The sequence below is a fragment of the Chiloscyllium punctatum genome, chromosome 44 (genome assembly GCF_047496795.1).
Source record: "Chiloscyllium punctatum isolate Juve2018m chromosome 44, sChiPun1.3, whole genome shotgun sequence".
Taxonomy (NCBI): domain Eukaryota; kingdom Metazoa; phylum Chordata; class Chondrichthyes; order Orectolobiformes; family Hemiscylliidae; genus Chiloscyllium; species Chiloscyllium punctatum.
The window spans coordinates 8,520,590-8,539,169 of NC_092782.1; the positions used below are offsets into that span (position 1 = coordinate 8,520,590).

Here is an 18,580-nt window from a genome sequence, read left to right on the forward strand (position 1 = left end):
TTTTTCTACAATGTGGACTTTTATATTATGATGTATTTTCATAATTTAGAGAAAAATGTTGAAAACTGCAGGTTTGACGTTTAACCTATTTATTTACACATTGAACTCTTAACATACCACAATCAGTCCCCACTTTGCTGACTCAGCCAATTGTCCTGTTTAAGCTTGCTAACAGTCCTGCGATATTAATCCATACCTTCTCGCTGAGCCAGGGGAAGATCTACCCTCCCAGCTCAAGGAGAGGTCCACTAAAGTAATCTGAAGGTATTGCTTCTGCACACCAGCCATCCTGCAACACCTAATCCACCACAGAGTGTTGGCACAACCCAATTGGGAACGTTGTGCTGAGAAATGAGCCCCACTATTCCACTTAAGCCTCGACAAATGTGTATTAAGGCACAAAATCCAATTTTACCTGGCTGACTGACTGCAGTTTGGAAACCAAACTTAAGGTTTCATTATGAACAGGAAAAGTAACTTTATAATCAATACCACTACATTAACAAAGAAGATTGATTATTAATTACTAAATTACCACTATTAAACTTAAGCTATACCTCTTTTTACCCTAGCACACACTCAATTATGATTGACACATAAGGTAGAAAGTTTGACACCAAAACAGTGGATGGCAGGAAAATATACAATCAGTGAAGAAACTGTTCGGTGTCCCAAATGCAGACACACAAGTAGAATGAGCTGCTGTTATAATCCACGTGTTGCAAAGTGCTTCAATGCACACTTTATTCCCCTTCTTTTTGAAAAACAGTGTTCATGCTTCCATTTTCGGTTCACAATCCAAAATAAAAAGGTGTGGTCTTTACAGTCACAGTAACATGATGGTAACAGTAACAGTTAGGATTAAATGAGAGAGGCCCACCCTGAACATTTCAATATACGACCACTAATGGGTGACACGGTGGCTCAGTGGTTAGCACTGCTGCTTCACAGTGCCAGGAACCCAGGTTCAATTCTACCCTTGAGCAACTGTGGGGAGTTTGCACATTCTCCCAGTGTCTGCGTGAGTTTTCTCTCACACAGTCCCAGGATGTGCAGGTTAGATGGATTGGCCATGCTAAATTGCCCATAGTGTCCCGGGATGGACTGGGTTACAGGGATAGGCTAGGTCTGAGTGAGATGCTCTTTGGATGGTTGGTGAGGACTCAATGGGCAAAATGGTCTCCTTCCACACTGTAGGGATTCTATGATGAAATGTAATAAATAAACAGATAGAGTTGAGGCAAGGGAGTAGAATAGAAATGTGGAAAATGAAGGTCAGTGAATGGTAGAAAGGGAACAAGGGGAGAAGGGGGCACCAAGTAGCAAGAAAAAGGAAAATAATATTACTTAGAGAACTACTGCAGAATTCTCAGATGCAGAAGAATCTAGATGTTATGAAACTTTGAGGTATTGAAGAACGTTAAAGAGTTGAAGTCTGGCACTATTTTTATATGGTTTTAAGTACAATGCAAATGGAATTAATGTCACATCATTGAGCTTTATACTCCCTCCGAATGTCAATTCACATGTGTGAACATGGCCCACCCTGCTGAGCAATGAATGCTTGTGGATGATTGCATTGACTTAGTGTTCTTGACAGAACATAGTTAAGAGGTGATAACACCTTTCCCATAACCATTGCTCCTCCGCCAAATATTTTCCATCACTCGCCCTTCCTAGACCATCCCGCAGAATAACTATCACACTAACTAAATACAACACCCTTCTGACCCCCTGTTTCTCTGACATCTCTTGAATATCTTACCTTGTTTCACCCATTCACCTCTCCACTTCAATCCTCTTTTTGCCTGTTGGCTTTTCCACTTTAGTTTTCTCACTGAGGTATCATCATTGTGTCCCTCCCTCCACCTCTGCACGCAGTACTGTCTGAAGCTCAGTCATTTCAACCCTCACTTCAACTAAGTGTGTTCTCCTCAGTGAGCTCACTGCCATCTCGTCTTCCCTTAATGTAAACTCTCCAACTCATATCTATGGCAATCCCCTTGATCTTGCTATTTTCAATCAAAGGAACGTCTCTTTCCTTGTACTGCTGTTCACCCACATCTGCCATTGTCTTTTCCTATGAGTACTGCCTTTTCCTAGTTCACCTCCAATTTCACTTACAACTGAAGAGCCTTTAACCCACTAAGTGAGTGCTGTTGGAGTAGTGGATAAGTCACTGGACTAGAAATCCAGCGGCCCAGAATAATGCTCTGGGAAGATGGCTTCAGACCTCACCAAGGCATCTGTTGGAATTTAAATCTGGAATTGAAAGTGAGTTTAATGGGTAATTGAAATGATTTGAAGCCATCAGTTCATAAATGTAGATCAGAGAAGGAAATCTGCCTTCCTTACATTGGCTCTCAGTCAAGCAATGGCTAGACTTTAAAATTATTTTTCTTGGTTCCAAATTCTCTTCCCATTTCTGTAAGGGGAGGTGATGACCCAGTGGTATTATTGCTGTACTGTTACTCTGGAGACCCAGATAATGTTCTGGGGACACAGGTTCAAATCCCACCACAGCAGATGCTGGAATTTGAATTCAATGAATATCTGGAATGAAGAGTCTAATGATGACCATAATCTGTGGTCAGAAAAATCCATCTGGTTCACTGTCCTTTAGGGAAGGAAACTGCCATCCTCGCCTGGTCTGGTCTATATGTGACTCCAGACCTACAGCAGTGTGGTTGACTCCTAATTGCCCTCTTGGCAATTAGGGATGGGCCATACAAGTTGCCCTCATCCTGTGAATGAATAAAGCAAAAAGAAACATCTCCTCTATGCCAACACACCTCAAAGGTCTGCATTCCTCTCAGCTGGCCTTTTGAGCATCAGTAATTTTAATCACACTGTTGTTGGTATCTGTGCCTTACACTATCCACATGTGCAGTACCTCTCTCACTGATGTCATTCTGTTGATCAAATTTATTGGGCTTATTTGGATGCTGCCAAATTTTTGCTGGCAGGGTGTCTCTCAAAATGTGCATGCACAGAACTTCCTACCATGATTATCTTTCAGAGACATGCTCAAGTCTTAATGTGTGACTCAGTGAAACATTTTACTTTGTGACTTTACTTGGGATGCACCATGGGATGGTCCATTACATTTCGATGGCATCATGAATGCAATTACAGTAACTGGCATTGGAGAAGAAGCAGGATTGAGAGTCCACAGTTCAGATAGAACAGGGACAGTACTGAATGTAGACAGTAGTGAGAGCAGAGGTCACAGATAACAGGGACAGCGAATGAGATCAGAGGTAACAGCTCAGTAAATATCATTCTGGGGTGACCAGAAAGACCAAAACTGCTTTTTCCAGTCTTCTGTGCTCATTTACAGTAAGTCCTCAAAGTTACCATAGGAACCAACACTAATACTGTAGTAACAGTAAGATCTTCCTTATCATAAAACCAACTATTAACACTTTATTAGAAGCTGGGTGTTTATGTCTATTCAAGGCCGAGATAGACACATTTTAGAGCAAAGGGACAAAAATGGAATTGTGAATTATGCTATTAGCAATGATCTCATTGATTGGCAGAGCAGATTTGAAGGGCTGAATGGCCTACATTTTATGGTTTGATTTATTCTACCTTCGAAATTAAAACATTTTGCATTGTTTAATTCCTTCAGTGGTAAACAAAATAACTTTTAGAATAAGTTGAAATTTGCAACTTTAAACTTTTCTTTCATATTTTTGACGTATCTCCTTCTCATCGGCGATCCTACTTCTCGGCATAGCTTCTTTCCATTCTCGGGACCTCTCTTCATTTCTTCAAACTTCCCCCCCCCACCACCACCACCAGTTATACATTTTTCCTCACTTCTTGACTTCTGATTAGTGTCTGCGTCTTCACTCCCCAACTCACCTTCTTACTGGTTCATCTCCTGGACTTGCACTGCCTCCCAAGGTCTAAATGCAGTCTGAAGCCGGAACTCTTCCTTCATGGAAGTGTGAATCCCACTGGTTGGAAGTGCTGGCTCTTCTATAGTGCACGTGCTTTTAAATGCTCCCCATTTGCTCGTTAGCTTTCCTGAATGTTTGCTTTGAGCTAGGGCCTTGGAGAGAGCAGGAGCAACTTTGGAAGTTACTTTTAATAAACACATGGGTTGCAAAAAGCCCCAGTAGTTCTGAATGATTGGGACACGCATTTTCATTGCATAGAGTTTGTGCTTCAAATTGAATCTGGATCTTGAATAGGAAAACAAGTGCAACAGAGGGACGTAGCTTATCTGGTGACGAAGGGTTAGAAGTAGGGAGCAGCCATGACTTGGGAAACTACTTCTCCCAAAGGGTTGTGAATCTGTGGAATTCACTGCTCCAACATGTGGTGCATGATGGGACAGTGAGTAAATTTAAGGAGGAGTTACACAGATTTTTAATTGGTAATGGGTTGTAGGGAAATGGAGACAAGGCAGGAAAATTGGGGTGAGGAGCATATCAGCCATGATTGAACGGCAGAGCAGATTGAATGGGCCAAATGGCCTTATTCTGCTCCTATACCTTAGGACATTATGAGTCTGTAACTCAAAAATCAGGAAGGCACCAGCCAGGCCACACAGGAGGCAACGTTAAGATTAATCTCTAACATGTGAGCAAGGAGCAAATTTAGGCTTCTCCCAGTCACTAACATTACAGCTGATGTGATAATGAATCCTGTGACTTTCTACAAAATTGCAGATACCCATTAAATAACCAACATTAAAGTGAAACAACACTAAACGGGGCAACTTCAGAATACATTAAGGATCATGCATTCTGAGCTCCTGACCACCCCACCTCTCATTTATCTCTCCACGCTGGAGGCTCCCTGCCTTCGGTCCTGATGAAGGGCTTTGACCCGAAACGTCGATTTTCCAGCTCCTCGGATGTCCCTTTGTCTTTTTGAAAGAAAAGCAATTTGCCAAGAGGAATAGACTATTAACGAGGGTCCCAATTTCTGAGGCCCTAATCTGCACAGTTGCATTTCGAGATAAACCTGTCTCTTGGCATTGATTATTTGTTATTATCCCTCCAATGGCAACTTAAGTGAAGCAAATACTCCTATCAATTTTGGCACTAATTGACTGAGATATGCAGTAGGTACATCGTAATGGCTTACTATTCCTTTCAAATATGGTTAAGAGGTTACCTAAAGAGATCTAACGTCTTCATTGGATACCATTTTCTCCACAGACGACTTCAGCCGAGTGAAATTAAGATCTCTTCACAATGAAGAGGGCTCAGACTACATCAATGCTAACTACATCCCTGTAAGTAATTGGTGTGGTACAGAAGTTTTTAATCATTGTTTTTCAGTCTGAGTGGTTTCAGTTAGAGAGAACTTGGTTCATTAAGATGTCGCTGACATGACATCCCATGCCTTCCCCCTACGATAAACAGAGCACTGCCGATGGTTTTGTAAAGTTTGATTTACCAAAACAACAACCCTGACGTCATCTCAGTATTTTTGGAGTAGCCTACAAACAAGTCCAACCACAGTTGGTCATATCTCACAATTACCGAAAATGCTTTGTAACGTAATGCCCACTTTGTACGCTTAATATTTAAATTGATTGTCCTTTAGCAGTTTCAGTGCGGTAAAGTAGTGGAAATAATTTTTAAACAGTCTGAATCATTCACCTATCTGAGGATCTGAAGACCTAACTGAAACCAACATGTTCATTCTAAAAGATGAGAAACTTAGCAAACAATCCTGATCTTTTTCAACCTATTATTTCAGTTACATCACACTGTAAACTTTTGCTATAAATTATATCTTGTGATCTTATACTCCACAACCACCTGATGAAGGAGCAGCGCTCTGAAAGCTAGTGCTTCTAAATAAACCTGGATTTGTGTCATTTTTAACTTTGTATCGGATGATCGATACCAAAAATATTCAATTAAGCTGCTTACTCCTCCAATTTGATCTGTAAACTGGCACAAGTAACAACATAGTTTTTCAGGTAGTTGAGTTCTCAAGTTACTTGGTCAATTCACTCATTCGGGGGAGAAAATGTGGCTAGTTTCGCAATTAATTTCATTGTTTAAAATTAACATTTGCCACTTGAATGCAAGTGTTTAGATCTTTAAAGTTTTATTTTTCTTGCTTTCTTTAAATTCCTCCTCCCGAGTAGCTGAAGGCTCTTGGTCAGGATTTGATGCTGTGAATGTCAGGTTCAATCAGTAGCGACTTGCCATGTGTGAGATTTCACAAATGTCACTATGCTAATATAATCATCATCTCCCCAAAACTGAAATATTTGTGGCTAACAAGATCAAGAGTACAAATGACAGCTGATTTTATTTACACCTTTTGGGAAGAGCAGTCTGATCAAGTATAATGGTTCTGTAATGGCTCAGTTACCATTCATTAACTCAAAGAGAAGAAACCCTTGGACATTTCTGTTTGGTCACAGTGATGAATTAACTTGCAGTAACAACACGATTCCCAGGATCTACGCGGCAACCTGCAAGTTCCTCTCCAAGCCACTCACCACCACGACTTGGAAAAATATGGTCATCGCTTCACTATTGGACCAAGATCCTGCAATTCTACCCCTAAGGACATTATGGGTCAACCCACAGCACATTAACTGCAATGGTTCAAGAAGGCAGCTCACTGTCATCTTTACAAGGGCAACTAGGGACAGGCAATAAAATAGTGGCCAACCAGCAAAGTCCATGTCCCATAAGTGTATATAAAAAAAAATCTTAGAGGATGCATTTTAAAATGGGATTGCAAAGAGGGGCTACCTCTCCTTTAGCAAGAGCAGTGTATAAAAAATTCTGTCTGACAGATGAGATATAACCAGGAGATAGGGATAATTCTGTGTTGAGCAACTAAAGGACTGCTTGAAGTACAGAGAATGGAAGGTTCTGCTGAGCAGGATGGGATGCTGTAGAATAGATAACACTGCACAGTGTTTCAGGTTTCTCATAATGGCAATTGTTTTGGAATGTTGAATTTTAGCTATATTACCCATAGTCTTTGGAACAAAGAGGTCAACTGTAATTTATTTTCCACAGGGATTTAACTCTGCACGTGAATACATTGCAACGCAAGGACCCTTGCCAGAGACCAGAAATGATTTTTGGAAAATGATAATGCAGCAGAAATCCTGTATCATCGTTATGCTTACACAATGTACTGAGAGGAGACGGGCAAGTAACTTAAATAAACTAACAGCAGCCACAGCTGTAATGGTCTGGTCCACTTACCCTCTCGCCATCAAAACTGATGTTCCATTAAAACATTTTTTGTTATCATGACTTTATATACATTATCAGATCTTACTACCGATTCTAGGCACTAGCTAGTGTACACAGTCCACATTTGCTGAAATATTGACATCTTAATCACCCCAGGAGAAAGTGAGGACTGCAGATGCTGGAGATCAGAGCTGAAAATGTGTTGCTGGAAAAGCGCAGCAGGTCAGGCAGCATCCAAGGAGCAGGAGAATCGACGTTTCGGGCATGAGCCCTTCTTCAGGAAGGGCTCATGCCCGAAACGTCGATTCTCCTGCTCCTTGGATGCTGCCTGACCTGCTGCGCTTTTCCAGCAACACATTATCAGCATCTTAATCACCCTGCACAGGGAGCTATTGAGGAGAGCTTCTGCTCTTGGTATTTTATCTTCGGATACCTCTTACTCACACATCATGAATGTCCTAACTAGCCTGTAATGGGCGATTGCCCTTATGCTTTAAATTTTAAATGTTCATCTTTAAATCCCTCCACAGATTACGTATTTATTAATTTATGAGAACTCAAACATATCTAGAAGTAATATACGGCTCACTCTGAGCTTGCTTTGCTATTGAAGGGAACAAAATATCTTCACACTAACTTCACTTTAACACACTATTGGGATAGAGTGGGAATGGCCAAAAATGTATTGATCTCAACTTTAAATGCACCTTGTGATGGTGCATGCACAGGCAGTGAGGAGAGAATTCTGAAGATTCACAACCCTCTAACTGAAGAACTTTCTTCTTATCCCATTCCTAAATGGTTCCTGGTTTTATAACCTTCAGGCAGGGAAACAGAAACTAAACTGGCTGAAAATTTTCTATATGTCAGTGCAAATTCATCATTCTTCTGAACTCCAGAGACTATAAACCCCATTCTATTCAATCTTTTACCTCCGTAACCAATCTAGAACCTGCTATAAGGGAACTATGCTGTCCTTGGGTAAAGAAACCACAACTGTGCCAGTTATTGAGAGTGTGGGTTTATCAAAGCCATGATGTATGGTTGTGAAATAGATTGTTACACTTCAGCTTTTTGCAGTAAAGGATTAAATGCCATTTTAATTACAAATGCATATCACACAAATAAAAAAATGATGAAAAATTGATTTTTGTTTGCAGGTAAAATGTGACCATTATTGGCCTTTTAATGAACAGCCTGTTGGCTATGGGGACATCACTATTGAAACAGTTTTTGAATCAGAGCCCTCAGATCAGGCTGAGGAGACTTATCAGTCTGAATGGATCATCAGGGAATTCAACGTAAGCTACGTAAGTTGTTCAGCTCTGATTTTGCTGTAAATCTTTTGTTCTGTCAGTCAGTGTGATGGTGATACTTAATTCAAATAAATGCATTTTCACGCCCTTCCAAAGAAAATGATCACTAACGTTATTGAAGCAGGAGTGGAGTTGAGATTATAATCGGCAACCTGGTTTGTGCCACATGCAGCAGCATTTGATTGGCCTCAGTGGCCTTGGGTCAGAGAGAATTGATGTTTTACTCCAGCAAGTATAAACGCCTCCATTAGGAAAATGGGGAGATTACTGATAAATTAATATAGCTCAAAGAAAGCGACAGATAGGGTGTTCAAACCAGATTTGTATCACAGGATGGCAGCTGCGAGTGACTATGATTAACAGAGAACAAGAATGCTTGTGGAATTTAGACACTGGCTCAACTATAAGCTCTGGTTATAGTTTTATTTTACAATTCCAATTATCTGATTGCGTATCAGTACAATAGGTCTAAAATCATATTTAATTTTACTCGCTTGTCTAAATTATTTTTGATTCAAGCTCACTTTTTAACTAATTTAATTAAATATATCCACTAGAAGTTCCATGACCACTACCCTCTTTGATGCTCTCCATGATGGGAAGTGTCTCCAGTGAAACGTCTGGGGTTAGTTTAGATTAGACTCCCTACAGTGTGGAAACAAGCCCTTCAGCCCAACCAGTCCAGACCGACCCTCTGAAGAGTAACCCACCCAGACCCATTTCCCTCTGACTAATGTACCTAACCTATGAGCAATTTAGCATGGCTAATTCACCTGACTTGCACATTTTTGGACTGTGGGAGGAAACCAGAGCACCCGGAGGAAACCCACACAGACACAGGGAGAATGTCCAAACAAAATGTGGGTACAGTCACGATGTGAAAAATTATCTACACAAGTGATTAAACCATTTGTAGCTATTTCAGGGTATAAGACATCTTTGACTGTAAAATACTAACCAGGCTTACAACCTTTACTCAGTCTCACATCCAAATATGGAATAGTCACCGAACAAACACTGCTGCTTCACAACACCAGGAACCTGGGTTCAATTCCACCCTTATGCAACTGCCAGCATAGTGTTTGTATATCCTCCCATAGTCCAAATATGCAGGTTAAGTGGATTTTCCATAAGGTCCAGGGATTTGCGAATAGGGGGAATGAGGCTGGGTGGGTGGACGGGGGGTGGAGTGGGAGGAAAGCAGGCCATTTAAGTTCCATTTCCTTCAAGAATTCCAGTACCTTCCTCAAATTTTCCATGTTTCTATGCTGGCTCCTCATTCTCCCAGATTTTTTGATGGCAAAACAATGATGTCTTTATTCTGCATTTTAAAGGACAACTTGGTCAGCATTTATTGCCCATTAAGTCACATGTAGACCAGACCAGGGAAGGATTGCAGGTTTCCTTTGCTAATGGACATTAGTGAGTTAAATAGATTTTACAATAACTGACAGTAGTTACATCATTGTCATTATTGTTTGCTATTTATTGAATTTGAATTTCACCATCTGCCATGGGATGTGATTCAAACCCATTAGTCTAGGGCTCTGGTTTACTAGGCCACCACCTTCCCGACGTTACATTAACTGAATTGTCTAGTTCTTCTCTCTTCCGGGATGGTATTTGTTTACTGTGAACTCAACGTACCCTACTTCAATTTAATTTGTGCAGTTTACTGTAATTAGTTTCCAGATATGTATCCTTTTTACAGGCAGATGAAATTCAGAGAGTGATTCACTATAATTACATGGCATGGCCAGATCATGGTGTGCCCACTGCTAGTGCAACAGAGAACATCTTACAGTTCGTACAACTGGTCAGGCAGGAGGCAATGGAGAGACCCGGCCCAATAGTTGTGCACTGCAGGTGAGTCTATTCAATTATGTTATTAGTGCAGCTAACTGTTTTAACTGTCACATTGTGACCTGGCAAAAAAAAAATTAGGCTTACAGTATTATTCTGTGCAATTATTATAGTTTTAAAAGTTTATTTACCACTAAATATCAAATATTGATCTAATTTTGAGCCAAATTCTCCTTAACTACTGTATTCTACTGCAATGTTTGCGTAGTCAGTTGAAGATGTGATTGAGAAGGCTCCCTTCTAGTAAATTTAAGGAAAAGTTGCATTAATATTAAAATGTAAATAAAGTATACAGTGATGTGTATACCCCCTGCATTACGTTTCTATCAGTGTGTGTTTTTACATTGTTGATGTTGATCTCTGTTATCTGGAATATTTGATCAATTGGCACAGTCTTAGCCCCATAGGTGTTCGATAATAAAAAGTTTACTGTAAAATAAAATGGACTTCAGTGTTGGTTCAATAGAAAGAAATACATCTAAAAGAAAGAAATAGAAATGCATTACTACTGATCTAACCCACTGCTCCCAGAAATTGTTCCAAAATCTCTCTCAATGTTTCTTTACCGTTCTTCTTTAAATTTCAAAATAAATTGGGTTCATCCCATTTTAATTGAAATGGAGTTGCATTTCACACTTATTTGGATTAACTTGGACTGGCAGATTACTTTCAATACAGATTGGATGCATTATAGGTTGTGATTCTTGAGATATACTAAATTATTCAAGTGAGCAGAAGAAATTCCATGGCATTATTTAAAGCAGAACAAGGAATAGTCCCAGTATCCTATTCAATAATCATTCCTCAAACAATATTATAACATACATTAGCAGTCTATCTATTTGTTATATCACCATGTTATACGTAATTTAGTTATTCTATATACACAATAATGATGAGGATTCAATGCTTGAGACACTGTATATTTCAAACAGGTATGTATCCTTCCCTTCCTCCTCGCAAGGCAGTATCACAGAAAGAGGTAATTTAGCTCACTGTACCAGTGACAGCTTTCTGAAAGAATTTTTCACTTAATCCAAGAACGCTCCCTCTTCACTATAAAAGCTTAAAAGGATATGTTTTTACAACTCTCTTAATGAGTCTGCATTCTGCTTCTAGTCATACGTTTTAGATCCTAACCACCTCATGTTTAAACTTTTCTTGATCTGTCCCTTTATTATATTAAATGAAAAATGCATTAGTTTTAGGGAAGATGGCCTTTCAAGTCTTGAACATTATGAAGTCCTTGATAACTTTTATATTGAAAGTAAATCTTGTTTTCATCGGTTACATGCTGCCTAGTCCTATTCCCAGGGCTTGATTAATGCTACACTGGCATTGCTTTACAAGATTGGAGAGGTGACCTGTTCAGGATGCATTTCTCACATGCCTGAACTATACTGTCAAGTGTAGGTAAAAACAATGACTGCAGATGCTGGAAACCAGATTCTGGATTAGTGATGCTGGAAGAGCACAGCAGTTCAGGCAGCATCTGAGGAGCAGTAAAATCGATGTTTCGGGCAAAAGCCCTTCAAGTGTAGTGCAGGTTTAAGTGCTTGGGATTATGCACGTAAATATTCTTCTTTACTTCATCTTAAATAGAGACAGAACAGATCCCAATCAAGTATCTTAACTGTACCATAAAATGCTGGCCCATTGGTTGGAAAGGAAAAACGTCAAAATCTGCTCAAATTGTAAAAAGCCCTGCATCAGTGCAACGTTTAGCATACCCTCAGATATAGGAACAGAAGTAGTCCATTCAGCCCAATGGACTACTTCTTTTCCTATATCTGAGGGTATGCTAAACGTTGCACTGATGCAGGGCTTTTTACAATTTGAGCAGATTTTGACGCTTTTCCTTTCCACTATTTCAATCATGTTTGATATGTTTCTCAACCCTATTCTCCTGCCTTCGCCCCAGAACCTTTGATCCTCTGAAGAACCTATTTCTGTCTTAAATGCACTCAATGACTTGGCCTCCTTGGCAATAAGTTTCACACATTTACCACCCTCTGGCTGAAGTTATCCTGCACGTCTCAGTTCGAAGAGGGTGCCCCTTCACCCCTGAGGATATGCTCTGGAAACATCTTCGCCACTCTATCCAGGCCTTTCAGTCAGGACACCCATCATTCTTCTAAACTCTATATCACAGACCCAACATCCTCATACAACAAACTCTTCAACCCGTAGGATCATTCTTGTAAACTACCTCTAAAATTACACCCCCAGCCCCACCTTTTATCTCAGCCCGCTTGGCACACCAGCCTCATTCCTGAAGAAGGGCTTATGCCCGAAACATCAATTCTCCTGCTCCTCGGATGCTGCCTGGCCTGCTGCGCTTTTCCAGCACCACACTTTTCAACTCTGGTCTCCAGCATCTGCAATCCTCACTTTCTCTTAACCACCTCTAATACCAGCAATACTGTATACAATATTCCAAACAGTCTGACCAAAGCCTTACACAGCCTCAGCAGTACATCTGTCCTTGTATTCTAGCCCTCTTGAAATGAGTGCTAACCTTGCATTCACCTTCCAAACTACTAACTGAGCCTGCATGTTAACCTGAAGAAAATCCTGAACTTGGACTTCCAAGTCCCTTTGCATTTCAGATTTCTGAATATGTTCAGTTTAGAAAATAGTCCATACCCCTTCTTCCTACCAAAATGTATAACCTCTTGCAAGCATTTGTAAATCATTAAAGTTATACTTGCTGTGACTATCCCCCTTGCAACACGATTCAGAAAAGATAAGAAAATCTGTGAAACAATTTCTCTACATCCATTGTGCCAAATAAGCAAATAATTTTGTGTTCCCATCAAACCCCATTAAATGCTCACAACTCCAAGCTCTCCACACGTAGGTACCAATCGGATACATCTCCTCCACAAGGGCAGTATAAATTCAAGTGGTGCATGTTTCATTAAATATCCATTTGCTGTAATAAGAGCTTCTTTCATGGCCATACTGCAGTAACTAAATTGATTACTTAAGACTGTATGCAGTCAACCAATAATTGGCAAAGTGAGACCTCTTTTTAGGAATAATGATTTAAGCAATGTACTTCTGACTTGTCTAGCGCTGGTGTGGGAAGAACGGGCACCTTTATAGCTCTTGACCGACTTATGCAGCACATCCAGGAGCATGAGTACGTAGATATCCTGGGCCTGGTGACTGAAATGCGTACATACAGAACATCAATGGTTCAGACGGAGGTAGGTCAGAGATGTGTACAAGTGGAGTTTCATAGGGGAAAGCAAACTTCTAATATAGTTGCTTGTGAATCATCCAAATTAGTTCAGAATTCAATTGGCTTGGGTGTAATTATATAATTTTTCTTGGAATTTTGCCTCACTGGCCCTAGAGATAGGAAAATTTGTCAGCTTACTCTCAGATTTTCTTCTGATGAAGCAGCTTTTATTGTACTGTTTTCAGGGTATTTTGAAATGCTCTACATATTGTGAAATTGATTTAGAAATGTCATTACTGATTTGCAAGTTTAACATTGCATAATAAAAAACCTGTGAAAACATAGGCTACAGAGACAACTAATTAAAATTGGAATTATCTGGCCTTCCTAAAAATCACAAGAAATGTTATATTGATTTATCTTATTATCTTCAAGAAGATAAGTATAGATCAATATAAAGTATAATATCAAGGTAACAAGGTTTTTTTAAATTGGGCTCACTACTTCATCTAGAAGCCCTCCCTACAAATTGGAGCCAGGCCAGAACTGTTCGTAACTCTGCCGCAAGTTCATCTCTATGACTATGACTCCAAGTTGTGGTGATCTTACTTTGAATATTTTTTTCCACCCAGGAACAATACATTTTCATTCATCGGTGCGTGCAGCTGATGTGGAAAAAGAGAAAGCAACAGTATGGCAACAGTGATGTGATATATGAGAATTCTAGACCATCCCAGCTATGAAGTCTGAGAAGTAAGAATTTTGATATGGTGGCAACTGTGTTATCTTAATGTAATGCTCACTTGAAAAATTAGCATTTAGAGCAGATGGCCAACCCAAGATACTCTCTTCCCAGTTCCCCCTCCCCCCACCCCAAACTCCAGTAATTTTCCTCTTTTTGTGGGTGTAAATGTATGCAAAGCCCTGGTGTTTTGTGCTGTTGCCTTACTGAAGGTAACTGTTAATATCACTGTGAATTCCATGGAATTTGATGGAACCTTGGAATTAATCTTCAGGCATGGTTCCCAAAGCTCCATGCTTTGCACCATAATAGTTTTTAAACTTGCCTGCAATATGTGAAACACTCTTGAAAGCAGGTTGTTTCCTGCCAGTTGAGTTTGATGCAATCCCTTAACATCAATACTGATATAAAATCTGACTTAAGCTTACAATCTCATTGCGTAAAGGAGTTGGAGGGTCTTGTTGCAGCTGTACAGGACATTGGTTAGGCCACATTTGAAATATTGCATACAGTTATGGTCTCCTTCCTATCGGAAAGATGTTGTGAAACTTGAAAGGGTTCAGAAAAGATTTACAAGGATGTTGCCAGGGTTGGAGGATTTGAGCCATAAGGAGGGGCTGAATAGGCTGGGGCTGTTTTCCCTGGAGCGGAGGCTGTGGGTGACCTTATAGAGGTTTACAAAATCATGAGGGGCACGGATAGACAAGGTCTTTTCTCTGGGGTGGGGGAGTCCAGAACTTGATAGCATAGGTTTAGGGTGAGAGGGGAATGATATAAAAGGGACCTAAGGGGCAACTTTTTCATGCAGAGCGTGGTGCGTGTGTGGAATGAGCTGCCAGAGGAAGTGGTGGAAGCTGGTACAATTGCAACATTTAAGAGGCATTTGGATGGGTATATGAATAGGAAGGGTTTGCAGGGATATGGGCCAAGTGCTAACAAATGGGACTAGATTAGGTTAGGATACCTGGTCAATGTGGACAAGTTGGACGGAAGAGTCTGTTTCCGTGCTGTACATCTATGACTCATCATTTTAACCTTTCCCATGTTCTATAATTTCTACTGTCTTTCAGATTCCAAATTTTACAGCACACTGCTTTATTCTAAGCTTCAGGTACGTCCTGGGCTTGGCTCTAACCACAGAGGGCCAGTGCTAGCAAGAGAGAGCTGATAAAAGAACATTAAAAAAGTGCTCTGGAACAATGCCTTAAAAAGTACCTGTAGTGTCTTTGGACTGTTTCCACCAATGAAAATTCAGTGTGGGACCAAATTCATATGAAACAAGTGTTAAAGTAGGTACAAGCAACAAGTCCATAATGAAGAAATAAAGTGTATTGCATTCCACTGCTCGTGTTCAGTTAAATGCACCATGTTACAAAGATAAACTTTCACTAAACGTCTGCTTTCCGGGAATCGTCTAGCCTTTCTTATACAAGCCAAATAAAACCACACTTTAAACTAAATGGTAAAAACTGTGAAGTGACTGAGGAATTCATGGAATTATTGTATTTATGCAATAAAGAACATTTGCATCAGAGATTGGTGATTAAGATGATTTATCTGGCACTGCAGATCTGATAGGTATTCCTCAGTAATGCACATACTGTTGATTATAAATTGATGTTGTGTAATGCATTGTGTCTTGACAGTTTTGTTGTGTTGCAGAGGAGGTAAAATTCACTGTTTTCATTTAGCAGTTATGATAAATATTTCCCAACATCTACACACACTGCCCTTGTGGGTGCTGAATTTACCTAGATCTTAAAAAACACGATCACATGGCTGCACATAAAATTGGCGCTAAAAATAAAAATGAGATGAGGGAGAAAAGAATGCTAATTTGAATTTGAATTGCGCAAATGTTTTATTTTACAAAAGGTGCAACGATGCTATAGTTTAGCTAGTGAATTGTCACAGGAAATTTACTCCCCAGAAGTAAAAGTTGACAGCAAGATTCAACACAAGTGATTGAGAACCACACTCCTATAGCAGTAAGCAAACTGCTTGTCTCAAACCAGACCTGTTAATACAGTTAGAATTCTAATTGTTAGTGAGATACCATAATTATTGGAGTACCAGTTTGTACCATTCTGAAAAGATGTTAAATTTTTTTTAAAAAGTAAATCAGTAAAATTATTGGATGTTACACAATACAAATCTCTAGCCTTAAACCATTATGGTTCAAAAGCAAGATATCTACAAATGCATCTGAAGAGTATCTAATAAAAGAACTCCAAATTAAATGGAACAACCAGATGCTGCACAACATTTGGTTGAGTTTTAACTATACTCCATGAACACAACATTATCAATTTTTCAAAGTTCTCGGTGAGGCAGAAGAGAATAAGTTCTTCACATTGATATACCAGTGATGTGTTGCTCAGGCCCAAACCAGAACTGCACCTTCATACAACACCACCAAAAGCAACATACCATTTCTAATGTTATGTGCTTAAATGAAGATTCAGAAACATGTGCAGCACTTGTTCTGCTGTTTGTCACTTTTGTACCATTCATAAGTCATATTTGTACATTAAATCTTTGTATAATAGTATCTCTAATTTATTTTTTTTTGGTGGCTTGCTGTAGTGTAGATTTTTCAGCTTTGAATTGTACCAGTATTGGGAATGCACCGATATAAGAAAACCCCTCTGACAATAAATCATTAATTTGCACTGTCTTGTGACTTTATTTTACAACCTGATTTTACTGGGAACTAATAAAAATCTTTGGCGACAAGAAGCTATTCAGTCTATGGATATAATGGACTAAGTGTTTAATAATAACATCTCAAACAAATGCTAAAGATGTTATGATAAACTCATTTTAAGAACAATTTGGAGTGAGCATTGGCATCATGAAACAGTACAGCACATCAGGACAAGAATCTCCTCATTGCACAACAAACCAAACCAATTCAGATATTTTATGGTGTAACAGTCTGTCATAACTATGCCCAGTGAAGCATCTTATTTACAGACAAAAGAGCTAAACTCACAGGGAAGGGAGAGAGACTGCCCTAGGTATCATGGCAGCACTTCACTGAATGTTGCCTCAAAAAGCCCTAGCAAAACTTGAATATTCTTCACTGCTTAAAATAATACCTAGTACAGAGGAAGATGATTGTGGTTGCCAGAAGTCAATCATTTCAACCTTGAGGAATTCCTTCAGTAATATCTTAAATCCAAACATCCTCTCCATCGTAATGTAGGTAGTGAGGTGGAGTGCATATGTTCAGCACCCTTCACACCATCACCTCAAATAATGAAGCAGTTCATTTTTAAGTGTGTCCAGACCTGGACAACATTCAGGCTTGAGATAATGCGTGGTGCAGATGTTTGTTGCCATTTAAGTGCCAGGCAATGCCCATCTTCAATAGGACACAAATTGATGGCATGAGGTTAGTACTGACCAGAAACTAAACTGGACTCACGATATACATAATATAGCCAAATGAATAGGTCAAAGGCTAGGAGGCCTGCAGTAGTCAACCCCAGCCTGGGTTCTCAAAGCCTGTCTGTCATCTGCAAGATATAAACCAGGATTATAATGGAGTACTTCCCATTTGCCTGGAGAAAGTAGCTTTAAACACCACTCCAGAAACTCTCACTAGAGGGCAAAACAACCACTTGACTGGGACCCCCGTAACGAGTGCAATATTCATTGCCCCCATCAAAAGCACACAGGAGCAGCAGTATGCACCAACTACAAGATGCAATGCAACAATTCACATATGCTCTTTAGACAGCATCTTCCAGGCCAATGATCACTCCCATCCAGAAAGGCAAAGGGAACAAAGCAAATACAAGCACCGACAAAGATTCCCGCAAAGCCATACATTGTCCTGACTTGAAACTACATTGCTGTTTCATTATCACCGTGTTAAAATCCTAGAATTCTGTCCTGCACACCACTCTGGACATATCTGTACCACATTAACTGCAGTAGTTCAACAAGGCAGCTCACCACCACCTTCTGAAACATGACCAATGATGGACATTAATTTCTAGCCTAGTCAATAACACCCAATCCCATCAATAAAAATCAATTCCTTACTAGCAATTCCCCAAACTCCATCTGAACTTCTCAAAATTAAAAAGCTCCACTAATTTTGTTTTAGCTCAGTAGAAATATAGTCACAATTACAGTTTCTCAACCATGGTATTATCAATGTCACCTTGCTTTCGGTGTAATAAGCTTAATATCCTTTTATAACGTAAACAGTAAAACTGCACACTGTTCTAGCCAATCGTTAGCACAAATTTATTCCTATTTATCC

General features: G+C 39.7%; 1 protein-coding gene across 5 annotated transcripts in view; it reads left to right on the forward strand.

The window, feature by feature from the left end:
* Positions 1 to 16,976, forward strand: part of ptpro (protein tyrosine phosphatase receptor type O) — a 175,336-nt gene extending 158,360 nt beyond the window's left edge. For all 5 annotated transcript variants that reach the window (XM_072562175.1, XM_072562177.1, XM_072562176.1 and 2 more), the window contains 7 exons: positions 5,178 to 5,254; positions 7,014 to 7,148; positions 8,357 to 8,506; positions 10,224 to 10,378; positions 13,452 to 13,587; positions 14,195 to 14,315; positions 15,375 to 16,976. In XM_072562175.1, coding sequence (XP_072418276.1) covers positions 5,178 to 5,254; positions 7,014 to 7,148; positions 8,357 to 8,506; positions 10,224 to 10,378; positions 13,452 to 13,587; positions 14,195 to 14,305 — 764 coding nt within the window. In that variant the 3' untranslated portion in view covers positions 14,306 to 14,315; positions 15,375 to 16,976. The remainder of the gene's footprint in view (positions 1 to 5,177; positions 5,255 to 7,013; positions 7,149 to 8,356; positions 8,507 to 10,223; positions 10,379 to 13,451; positions 13,588 to 14,194; positions 14,316 to 15,374) is intronic.
* The last annotated feature ends 1,604 nt before the right edge of the window (positions 16,977 to 18,580 follow it).